This window comes from Cetorhinus maximus, chromosome 20, assembly GCF_964194155.1.
Source record: "Cetorhinus maximus chromosome 20, sCetMax3.hap1.1, whole genome shotgun sequence".
Taxonomy (NCBI): Eukaryota; Metazoa; Chordata; class Chondrichthyes; order Lamniformes; family Cetorhinidae; genus Cetorhinus; species Cetorhinus maximus.
The window spans coordinates 58,842,083-58,854,832 of record NC_135898.1 but is presented as its reverse complement, the minus strand read 5'-3'; the positions used below and the strand labels follow the sequence as shown (position 1 = coordinate 58,854,832).

At 41.3% G+C, this 12,750-nt stretch overlaps 1 protein-coding gene across 5 annotated transcripts in view; it reads left to right on the top strand.

Moving 5' to 3' along the window:
• Window positions 1-12,750, top strand: part of LOC144694413 (fibroblast growth factor receptor 2-like) — a 96,311-nt gene that overhangs the window by 62,447 nt on the left and 21,114 nt on the right. For 4 of the 5 annotated variants that reach the window (XM_078564778.1, XM_078564779.1, XM_078564777.1 and 1 more), the window contains 3 exons: window positions 6,395-6,543; window positions 10,592-10,713; window positions 11,117-11,227. In XM_078564778.1, the coding sequence (XP_078420904.1) occupies window positions 6,395-6,543; window positions 10,592-10,713; window positions 11,117-11,227 (382 nt within the window). The remainder of the gene's footprint in view (window positions 1-6,394; window positions 6,544-10,591; window positions 10,714-11,116; window positions 11,228-12,750) is intronic. The other variant, XM_078564780.1, reaches the window with a different exon arrangement.

Sequence of the window (12,750 nt, the reverse complement as noted above, 5' to 3'; positions counted from 1 at the left end):
GAAACGCATAATGCTTCCTGTCGGGCAGGCTGCTGGGCGGGCCTTAATTGGCTCGCCCACTCAAAATGGCGGGGGGCCCTGTTTCGGCGGCGGGGGTTGGCTGTCCGCTCGCCGCCGAGCTGGTGGGGCCCGCTCACCCACCAAGGGCAAAATTCTGCCCATAAAGTTTTCATTAAATAATTAGGCATTTTAATAGTCCTTGGTAAATAATCTTCACTAGCAGAAATTGATGTTGCTACCATGTTTCTTGTAATTGTGAGAAAATACAAATGAACCTTTTTATTTTTGCTCTTGAATTTTCCTACTGATGGTTGACTTTATTAATTTAATTTGTAAGCTATTATATTCCTGAGAATTATGAATCAAGTGCTCAGTAAGAAAGTTGAAGAAGCTTCATTTTCTTGTCAGCCCAATAGAGGTTTTGGGTGATATTCAGTACAATGTGCTGATTTGCAGTAGTGGGCACAGTCTGGGTACCTGCCCTCCCCAAGAAAAGAATCTTCACCCTGGAAAATGGTTTGGGGCTATGGCTGTGTCAGACTGATGGCTGGAATTTTATCAGCCCTCTGGAGATAGGCTGGGAGGAGGGAGAGCTGGCATAAGATGCTAGCAAAAGGCATCAGGAGAGAACCACAATGTCTTCCTGTTGCCACAGCATTTTACCAGTTCAGGAATGGCAGCAACACGGCTGCCAGCCAACCAGAGGTAGGCAGCTAATTAAATCGATTAAGTGGAAAATTAACAACTAGTTTTGCCCCCTCTGGTATTTTACCATGGCAGGATGGGCCCCTGCTGCCTGGTGAGATGGCCAGTTACATCAGGGCAGCCTCCAGGGGGGCAGGGGTAGGGGAGGAAGGGAGGACAGAATTCCTCTATGGCTGCTTGAGGTCCACTGAGGTCGCAGTGTCACTTCACAGCTCTGATGCTGCCGCTGGAGGATGTACCCTTTCAATTGCTTTGGCTTGCCTGCTTGCCCCTGGCACATTTAGATTAAGATGCTCACCTTCCCTTAAAGGATGCCTCAACATGGAGGCTTCCTCTCCTCCCTACAGCCTCAGCTGTGGCCTCAATTGCTGCCGCCAAACTACCAGTCCTTTGATTGGGCCGGCAGTACGGAGAGGTGAGCCACCATCTTTAATTGGACGGTGGCCCCAGCACCAGGTTCTTTATTGACCACAGCTGGTAAAATCCAACCCCCCCCCTCATCAACTAGTTGCCTGGGCTCTGGACCCAGTTTCAGTGCGGTGGGCAGGCCTACTTACCTCCTGGGAAAATCCAGCCGAATGAGTACAATTCCCATTCCGTCCTTCCTCATTTGGCACAGGTTCAAAATAATTGGCAAAAGGAGTAGGAGCGATGTGAGAAAAAGATTTTTCACCCAGAGGTGGAGTCTAGGATGAACTTCCTGAGAGGGTGGTGGAGGCAGATTTAATCGAGGTATTCAAAGGGAATTGCAATGCTATCTGAAAAGAGAGAATGTGCAAGGTTACAGGGATAACGCAGGGGAGTGGGACTAGGTAGAATGCTCTTTCAGAGTGCCAGTGCAGACTTGATGGGCCAAATGGCCTCCTCTGCACTGTAAAGATCCTGTGATTCTGTGAAAGAAGGGTCCTAGGATTTAGGGAGTTTCTACTCGCTGTTTCTGCCATTTCCTTCCTTCCACATAGTCCTAGTTGCTGCTTTGACAGGTCTCTTGACTCCCAATTGTTTATATGCCACCCCCCACTCCTCCTGCCCCAACCACACACACTGTTTTCATGCTGCAATTTGGTGCAGTCTGTAAAATGTCAGAATTTTGTTCAAAAGAAGGACTAATTATCAGGTAAATTAAAGTGAGTTGCAGAAATTTGAAAGGCTAAATGGTAAGAGATAGCCCTTAAACTAAAGCCTTAACAGATTATCTTCCTTTTCACGCCTTCCTAGCTTCCACATACTTGAATTAGAGTGCAGTGCTGTCATTCTGGACATGTACACGACCTTCACTAACACTTTGGAAACCTGTTATAAGGCTTTGCTGAAATGCAGTCAAAGATAGAACCTACGTCCAGTTTCCCATCCAACCTTGTCAGCTAATCACTTATCTTCCAAACTGGTGCTTTTCTTAACAACGCAGCAGAAAGCAGCAACTCCAAGGAGGGGAAAGAAGGGAGGTAGTTCAGCACAACTGTAAACATTCATTAAGGCTAGAATTCAAATGCAGCTGTCATTTTGCACCAAAACCACCAATTCTGCATGTGAAATGCCTGAGTCTGTCTCTGTTGTGAATCATAAAACCATAATGATCCCATAGGACTATCTTTAAGGTAGTAATTTACTGAATGTCTTTAGTACTTTTTATGATACATATTTTAAAATCTTCAATTTCCTCCTTCCTGTTAAACATTATAATTACACTTTTCAATGATTAATTTTTATATATTTGCTTTGAGAGTATACAATGTGGTTCTCTAGTACATAAATAGTTAAAATCTTAAACCCTACTTGCTGCACATGGTGCAACCCTAGTGACAGGATGTGATAATACCAAAGGAATTCTACGTATGTACGCATGACCCCATTCTGTCACCTCCAACTGCCAGATGTCACCCCAAATTATATATCTTTAGCCTTTCATCCAGTCTTAATAGTGTAAATTAATTGCTGTTTAATGTAAGCATCATTGTGTATATTAGAATATTTTTTGTGAAAATTATTCTATTTCATTAAGTTGGGATGAAAAACTGCTTCAGTCTTTTCAGTGGTATTTGACGGACACTGTTGTCAGCAGCATCATTGATTAGTAGAAGCAATTTATACTTGAGTAACATTTCTTACTTTCCCTTCAATCTGTAGCAGGCAAGGAATGTCTTTGTTTACAGACTTGATTTGCAAGAATTACATCAATTAAACAATGCTCTTGTTAGATTAGTCAGTGCATTTGCTTTGGAGCAATTTGTTTGAAAATTGATTTGTCAACAGTTCCATTCATCAGTCTGAGTATTCAAGACTTTGCAGTGTGAGACTGATGAAGTATTAGAATTTCCATTAACTGTATGAAAGGATCACACAAGATATCAAGTTTCAAGACTTTTACTGTAACAAACAAATTAAAAGCAACATTGACTAACCAATATTTAGTAGGCAAGTTATACTTTAAACTACAGAAAAGTTTCCACAGTTAGCTTCTAAAATGACCAAAAATCCTCCGTCTTGGTTCTACTTTACGCTGTCCCTTAAGTGGACACTTTATTCTCCAGGAATCAGTCCCAATTTATTATCAGCTCCCAACGGCTACTTCCTTTATTCTTTCCCAGCTGGGTAACTTCTAATCTTAGACTGACATTCACTGCGAGATTGCTTCTCTCTAGTCGAAGCTAGGGAATTTTCCAACTTCCTGATATTACAATAGCTTGCTATGAACTCTACCCTTCCCAAAGTCCATCTCCAAGGCAACAGGAATTGCATGGGCTTTCTATCCAGGTAAAAGCCTGTTAGCTATTCATTAGACCCCCCCCCCCCCCCCCCCCCCCCCAGCTCCATTCTAGCTTGGAATTAAATAGACAGTTTAAAGTGTAACCATTTATAAAACCTGACATTCCAAAAGCCTCCTGTGAGTTGGAGACTAACAGTCTACCCACTGTCAGCACAGATGCTCTTGCCATTGTGCACAGGTGTGAACATATTGCATCTTCTCAACAGGTCTGTTGACTTGGGCCCCTCTTATTCTCACAGCAACCAAGCTACCAGGCATCTTGTCGGGTAGAATTCAAAGCAGGTCACATAACCCTCTTCACCCTGAGACAGTTCCAAAACATAATCTTGTAAATTTCATATTTGTGACAAGTGATATTCAATTTTGGAAACATTTTCACTTTTTAAAAATGTATGATTTGATTAGCTATAGCACATGCAAGGGAAATATTGTGTTGCCAGAAGTTTGTAAACATCTAACCAGGCTCTCTAGGTTTTGATGCTGATTTTTTGAGCAGTCTTCTGGTTTCATCAAATCTGGTGTTTTTCCTGATACTTTTCGTTTTCTTTTTAACAAATAATATTGAGGCAAAACAGTTTCAGTCATAAAAGTAGTCGATACAGAATTAACCCAGAAAAGGAACTGTGATTCAATACAATCATGAACTTCCAGGGAATGAGTTACTTGACATAATTGTTTAGCTGGGAGTTATTTTTAATTTTTTATAATCAGACTGATGGGTTTATGGAGAGCTGCTGGTTAGCATTTGTCTTCATAATTTTTCATGTCTTGTTGAGCCCCTGAAAATAAATACCATCTTAAATGTTTTGCATCCATTGATTAAAACTGGAGAGCCTGCACATAGTGCATGCTGAGTAATCATATAAATGAATGTGATTCACATTCAGAGAAAAAATAACCATCATGGGAGGTGAAAATGTGGAAAAACCTATACCTGGATGACCTCCAGAAGTTTCAAGTACCCTATTACAAACATTGACAGCATGTGTACTGCAAGAGCTGCAGTCAATGGTTTGGGTTGAAACACGTAATAAAAATTAGAACCAAATGTGCCAGAACTGATGGTAGCACTGCCAACAGATTGGTGTAATAGACTGCAATCTGAAAAATTACCAAAAATGACAAAAAAGCTGGATTCAAAATAACCCTCTCCCTAGCAAATGTTTTTTTTAACCATTCGTAAAACTGTATGTAGTATGTCAGGGAAAATGGCATCAATTAAATGAAGATGGATTGCTAAAGGGCTTTATCTCAATGCCACTAGACCTTTAATGCCATCAAACAGATTTGGTTTTGTTTAAATTTCAGCCTATTGCGGCAGTGTTGATATCGCTTTCCCCCGATAAATGTATTTGGGCTATCTGTTAGTTTCCTGCTCCTCTCTGCCCTTCAATATCTATAAACTAGTTAATTTTGTCAAGAGGATATGTAATTCCCTTTTAAATGTTGTGATTGACTTGACCACTTGAGGTAAACTTTTCAAAATCCTAATGACCCATTAATTTAAATTATTTCTTTCTACTTGTAAGTATTAATCCTAAATTTAGGAGATAAGTTGGTCCAACTGAAAGTTTGAAATGGCATGCATTATTCACTATAGGAAATTCGGTGTATCTTTGGGGATTTTGCCTAGTTTAATAGATGCATTTCTTTGCAAAGTGTGCTGACTACGTCAGTAAAGCTGTGCAGTGACCTGGCAGGACTATTCCTGACAGAATTTACTTCTTCGGAGAAATAGAATGTTTCACATTCACCCAGTATTTTTCATTTAGCAGACCAGCCAAGAACAAGCAGATTTGAGAGTTCGCCAGGACTGGGATTCAAATTCTTGTTCTTTTGGTTGGGGTAAATATTTAACTGGTAAAACAGTAGATTTTCCCCTTTTTATTTCACTTCATTATTAAGTCCTTTCTGGCAGTAAATTTAATAACAGTTTAAATGTACCCTCAGCTGCAAAGCTGCAGGTTTCTATACTTCCCAAACTCTACAAAAGCCTGAAGTTCAAACAGTGTGTTTTACTCAACCTACAAGGTGTACAATAAACCAATGTACTTGTTAACTGGCTGATTTTATACTTCATAGGGATCTATTTGAACTCCCAGGCGGGAACACGGCCTAGTGAGAGGTCGGCCCGTCTAGGAGCACTGGTTGCAAGGCCCAGCCAATATTAAAGGCTGGGCCTCATTAATGTGCCGCTTGCTGTGTTCTAACCAAAATGGCAGGGTAGTCGGTGGGAAGCGGCTGCCCAGCCAGTAAAACCTTGCGAAAGATGTTGTGCAGAGGTCCCCAAGGCATGGTCCTTGGCACAAAGGTAGGTAGTAAGTAAGGTGGATCCAGGGGTGATCTCAGTCAGGGGTGGGGGGATGCCTGGGGCAAGGGAGGCCTAAAGTTTCCTTGTGGGTCCAAGAAGACCACTCTTGTTCCTTCTCACCCTCAAAGAAACTACAAAAATATTTTCAAAGCCTACCTTGTTAGGCCTTTTTTTTAGCCCAGGCTCCTTTTCCTGGCAGGTTTGGCCTTGCAGGGATACCATTCAGGCTTTTCTACACAAGCCTGGGAATAATATTGCAGTCGGGTCCTAATGATGCCATTGGCACCCTATTTGCTTTGTTAAAAATGGACACCGTTGGCTTCAGGCAGGTGTCCTCGACGTTTGGAAGTTTAGGCGCTTGGAAGTTTTAAATTGGAAACAACAGAACTGGGCGGGTGTAAGTGAGTATGTCGTCTGCTCCAATTAAACTGCCCTTAACTTCAAGTCCACTTTCCACCAGGCAATAGGAGGTAAAATTCCCTGCAAATGTATTCATTTAATAAATACAGACAATTCATACAAATAGCATAGTTTACAGATGTTGTTAACTATTCTGTATTGTGACATTGAGGATCATTGGCGTCTTGTTTTTTCATTGTTGCTGTAAACAGGTTTCTGCTGACTCCAGCTCCTCAATGAGTTCAAATACTCCTCTGGTGCGGATCACCACCCGACTCTCATCTACAGATGCACCAGTGCTAGCTGGAGTTTCAGAATATGAACTTCCAGAGGATCCAAAATGGGAGTTTTCACGGGACAAGTAAGTACCCACTGTGACGTTTTCTCAATCGTTTCCTCGTGTTATCAAATTCACCTATGTTTAAACTCAAAATATCCACAAAGCTGTGGGAGTGGACCCATCACCCCCAACACTTCAACCCCCTCCCACGGCACCTTCCCATGCAATCGCAGAAGGTGCAACACCTGTCCCTTTACTTCCCCCCATCTCATCGTCCAAGGGCCCAAACACTCCTTTCAAGTGAAGCAGCGCTTCATTTGCGCTTCCTTCAATTTGGCCTACTGCATTCGCTGCTCCCAATGCGGTCTCCTCTACATTGGAGAGACCAAACCCATACTGGTTGACTGCTTTGCGGAACACCTTTGGTCTGTCCGCAAGCATGACTCAGACCTTCCTGTCGCTTACCATTTCAGCACACCACCCTGCTCTCATGCCCACAAGTCTGCCCTTGGCCTGCTGCAATGTTCCAGTGAAGCTCAATGCAAACTGGAGGACCAGTACCTCATCTTCCGATTAGGCACTTCACAGCCTTCTGGGCTTAACTTTGAGTTCAACAATTTCAGATTATGAACTTTCTCCTCCATCCTCACCCCTTTTTTCAAATATTTATTTTTTAATTTTTATATACATTTTTTTCCCACCTATTTTTATTATTATTATTTTAAAAATATATTTCCATTTTTATTCATTGTTTTATCCCCACTTTTTAGCCTATTTCGATCTTTTTTCCCCACCATCGTCCCCTCCCCCCAGCCCACTCCCACGCGGGCCATCTGTCACTTGCCCATTCTGCTTTCTAATCTTAATGTCACCATTAGCACCTCCTTTAGCCAGTATCACCATCAACACCCTTTGACCTTTTGTTTATGACATCTTTTTCAATCTCTCCTTTGCCTCCACCTATCACTGGCCTCCTATCCAGCTTCACCTGTCCCACCCTACTTAAACAGTATATGTTTCACCATACTTTTACTTCCCTTTAGTTCTGAAGAAGAGTCATACGGACTCGAAATGTTAACTCTGTCTTTCTCTCCACAGATGCTGTCAGGCCTGCTGAGTTTTTCCAGTACTTTTTGTTTTTGTTTCAGATTTCCAGCATCTGCAGCATTTTGCCTTTACCTAAACTCATCTGCGTGGATTAGATTGGAATCAAACTGCTTGATCCAATATTAGGCTTAATGAATAGTATAGATGTAGAAGGAAGTCGAGTAAATATATATGCAAATATCGAAGGTAGTAACTTCTGAAAGTTAATCAGAGTGACGGTTGTAATCTTCTGATAAGGGATCACAGATCTGAAATGTTAACTCTGATTCTCTTCACAGATGTTGCCAGACCTGCTGAATATTTCCAACATTTCTGTTTTCATCCCACATTCCAACTATTGGTGTGTAGATTTGTAGGTTGCAGCCCTTCCAAGTACATATCCATGTACTTTTTAAATGCATTGAAGTTTCTACCTCTACTATTCTTTCAGGTTGAGAGTTCCAAATCCACACCACCCTCTGAGTGAAAAATTTCTTCTCACTCCGCTCTAACCCTTCTACCAATTACTTTAAATCTAGACTCCCTGGCTATTGACCTCTCTGCTAAGGGAAATAGGTCCTTTCTATTGTCTTCATCTATGCCCTCATAATTTTATACACCTCAATTAAATCTCCCCTCAGTCTCTTCTGTTAGAAAGAAAACAACTCAGCCTGTTCCATCTTTCTTCAAGCTAAAATTCTCCATTCCTGATAGCATCCTTGTAAATATCCTCTGTAGTGCGAGTGTATATCTTTCCTGAAATGCAGTGACTAGAACTGCACACAGTACTCTTGCTGTAGCCTAACTAGTGTTTTATATGCTTCTAGCATAACCTTCATGCTTTTTATATTCTGTATGCCAGCTAATAAAGCAAATATCCCATATGTCTTCTTGATCATCTTATCTATCTCCTGTTATCTGCAGAGATCTGTGACCATGCAGTAAAAGGTCCTTCTTTTCCTCTACACTTCATCAGTATCCTACCATTTATTGTGTATTCTCTTGCCTTGTTTGCCTTCCCAAAATGCATTACCTCAATTTCTCTGAATTTTCTGCCCACCTGACTGATCCATTGATATCTTCTGACAGACTACACCTTTTTTCCTCACTGTCAACTACAGTGACAATTTTTTTGTATCAGCTAGGAACTTCTTAATCATACCCCTGACATTTAATTATAAATCATTGATATATACCATGAAAAGCAAGGAACCTAGTATTGAGCCTTGTGGAACCCCAAGAAACATCCCTCCAGTTACAAAAATTCCCATCAGCCGTTATCCTTTACTTCCTGCCTCTGAACCAATTCTGGATCTGACTTGCCACTTGCACTTGGATCCCATGGGTTTTTACTTTTCTGACCAATCTGCCATGTGAAACCTTGTTAAAAGCATTGCTGAAATCCAAGTAGAATCCATTTATTCCCCCAAGTATTTGTATTTCTGCTGTTCTGCTTCCAGGTCTTTGCCAATGGTGACCTTTTCCTGTCCAGCAGGAGACACTGGCTCTGCCAATTTTTCAGTGGAACTGGGGTGGGTAGATTATGGATCAGAGACACAGAAAAATGTGGAGTCAATCACAAGGTGGTGGTGTGCTTTTTTTTTAACCAACATTTTTTTCTCAATTTTCTCTCAGCAGCAAAAAAGGTCACTGGCAATAGCACATTACAGCAGGCTTCAAAGGCCTGAGGCATTAATCTCTGTCCCTCACAACTGAAGCTAGGAAATTGGAAGGTGGTCAGGGGTGCATTTCCTATATCAAGTGGAAGACACACCTCAATGAAGGTGTACCACAGTTCAGATAATGCAGAATATTTGAGCTAATGTTGAGGAACTTTTTGTTGCCTAGTGAATCCTAGACTGTGCACTGAGCAGAGTGGGTCATCAAACCTAGGTCTTCCACTTTGTGGTATCAAGGATCTCATTGAGACAAATATTTTGAACATTAATCGACTGAGCAAACTGTATTCCTGAGCCGGTATTTCTGGCTAGCACCTAAGACAATGACAGATCCAATAGATATTTGTCATTGTATGGATCAAAAGATGAAATGGAGAGAGGTGGAATTGGGTAGGTTGGAAGACAGACCTTCTTAAAAAGTGTTCATAAAACAGTATTCTTCAATGACATGGCGTTTATTTTTAAAACAAATTATTTTGGCTTGTTTTAAAGTTGTAGCTGTTGGTGTGAGAAAATTCTCCTTGGGAAACAAAGTATGCAATCTTCTTGGTCCATTTGTTCCCAGCAAGTATTTCAATTAAATTAGATGCCTCAAAAAGCAATGTACTCTAATTAACGCCTGCATTATTCTGGTCAGTGCTGCAGTCTGTGAACCTACTTGTTGCTTAGAAGCCTCAGGGGACATACTAAATGTGGAAAATTTTAGTGCATCAACATTTAAGAAAACAGTGGTTAACGCTAATGTAGGTGGAGCAGGTTTGCAATGAAAGAGAGCTTTGAGAGTCAGCTATTAGATCTTGGGCACATTTCTAGCACAATGAAAGGATTGTAGAATTCTGGTACATACACTATCTAGTGGAACTTAAATTGACCACCTGCAAATGTCAATGTTTGTACAATATCGCTGTTTAAAAATGCAGCACAAACTAATAGAGATCTTAAGTGATATACACTCAGTAAAATTTAGATGTTCATTAGGATTAAAAGATGCATGCTTTATGGGAGTGTGACTGTTTAATATAGAACTACTATAGCTACTGAAAAATCTTTTTAAAACAAGTTAAACTGAGCCTCAATTGTACTTGACAATGTTCAATCTAAATGATACACCTCTAAATCATTAAGCTGATGGATAGTACTCAATTTTCAGTGGATATTATGACTTACTTTGTCAGTTGTCTTGACCTGCATCGCTTTCCTGCAACATTTCTGGCAACATGTATGGTACTGTGTAAATCTCCTAACTGATGGAGGGGTCTTTGTTCTTTTGGCTACACAGGGGATTGAAGTTTCCATTTCTGGAAAAAATACAAGCAAAACAAGGTTAAAGTCCAACTGTGCTAATCTTCTGTTTTCATTTGCAGGCTGACACTTGGCAAACCCCTTGGGGAAGGCTGCTTTGGACAAGTTGTGATGGCAGAGGCTGTAGGAGTTGACAAAGATAAGCCAAAAGAACCACTCACTGTGGCTGTGAAGATGCTGAAAGGTAAAGAGGGAATTTAAGACCACATTTATTTATTTTTGGGGAGTGAAGGCTGACCTTGGAAAGGTCAGAGATTCAGCGCGTGACCTCTGCATTTATTTAGTCGTGTGAAACTGTTTTGGCTAATTAGATGAACCCTTATAAGAAATTCCATAGAATCAAACATAATAAAATTCAGAATTTCTGCACTAAGTAAATGATGATGTGACTTTTGGAAGGATTCTGGCCTATTTTACATTTTGAAGATTATTGAACTAATGAAAGAGGTACACAGTCTACAAAATGTCTCTTCAGTCCAAAGCTAATTTGAGAATTAGAGTTGCATTTGTATGCATTTCTAAATTAACTGAGTTACCTATTCTATTAAGTTCTAACTAAGGTATAACATTAAATTCAATCTTCTCAGATGATGCCACAGAAAAAGACCTCTCCGACCTTGTTTCTGAGATGGAAATGATGAAAATGATTGGAAAGCACAAGAACATCATCAACCTGCTAGGAGCCTGCACGCAAGATGGTAAGCAAAAGAACCAGCCAAGCTGAGCGCAGCAACAAGTGTCATGATTTCTGCAAACGGTAGCATAGAAGTATAGAGCAGGAGCTCTTATCTATGACTCTTGGTTTCTGTCAGCCTTGGTGGAGTTACCAAATGGAGGTTAGATCATTTCCTTAAAGGGAGAGAGAAAGCAACATTACATGAAACACCCTACCTAACAACTGCATATTCTAGCTGTTGACATTAGCAGAGACCTGAGAATGGCTCACGTACCTTCCTTCTTGAAGCATGCAACATGGAAGGAGCAAAAGAAAAGCGAGGTTCATTTATTTTAAAAAGACAAGCAGAAAATAAGATCAAGTTTTTCAACTCATGGCCTTCTTTTGCTTTTCATCCACTGTGCAGAAGCCTTTTCTACGGCTGCAGAGTAAAATGAGATGAGATACGACTTAGGATAAGGACCTGATTAAAAGACTGGAACTTGGTTTCTTCAAAACTTGAAAATTACCCGGTTGCTACGATCTCCGTGGAGACCTATAACTTTTAAAAACAAATTCAAACTTCCAGTTCATGGCTGAATGGATGACACAACAAGATTTCATGTTTAAAGACATTTACTTTAACAGACTAAAAGCACTATTGACTAAACAGCAGTTTTGTAGGCAGCTTATACTTTAAACTACAGAACAGAACTTTTAACAGGATCAGGAAGACCCACTATCAGGTATGCATTACACTATCCTTTAAGTAGACACTCAAGTTTCCGAGAATCAGCCCAAAAATGATTCTTAGCTCCCGAGGGTTTACTTCCAATCTTTTCCATTCCCAGCCTGGAAACCTTTAACTCCAGAACTGTCTTTCTTGGTGTGAGTTTTCGTGGACACTTCTTCCTCTTACTAAAGCTAGGGAAATCTTTCAGCGTTGTTTCAACTCCCCATGAATTTGGTCTTTCGAATCCAAGCGCAAGCTCCCACCTGCGTTCCTGTGTGGTGAACCATAGAGACTTTCAGCCTCTAACTGCTCTCTCTCTCCTGGACCCTCGAAGACTAACCTATCTGTGATATTCAGTTATATTTTAGGAAAGCCTGTAAACCAATATCATGATGTGCCCATCCCATCTTAAAGCCCATAACCATGACAATGTGAATCACATGGGGCAGAATTTTCCGTGTCCGCTGACGTCAGGCGTGCTCGGCGGCATGAGCGGAAAGTATGGCGCGAAGGCCAGAAATCGGTTTCACGACGTCGTGAATCCAGTTTGCGATTGTCCACTCAGCCAAGGGCGGGCCGTTCCCTGCTATTGGACATCGGGAACCTCATTGTAATACATCTGCATATCGTTCTAAGGCCAGCCCGCCAGATCCATTCCCCCGCCCCCCAACCCCCGCTCGATCGTTCACCCACGTCGGTGTGATTGCACGCTGATGCAGACTGCGTCTTGACAGGTGTGACATGCAGAAGTTGGGACTTAGCGCCAGGGCCTTGCTCACATTGCGGACATCCGAGGAGCAGAAGATGCTGGAGCCCGATAGCAATGGGACACT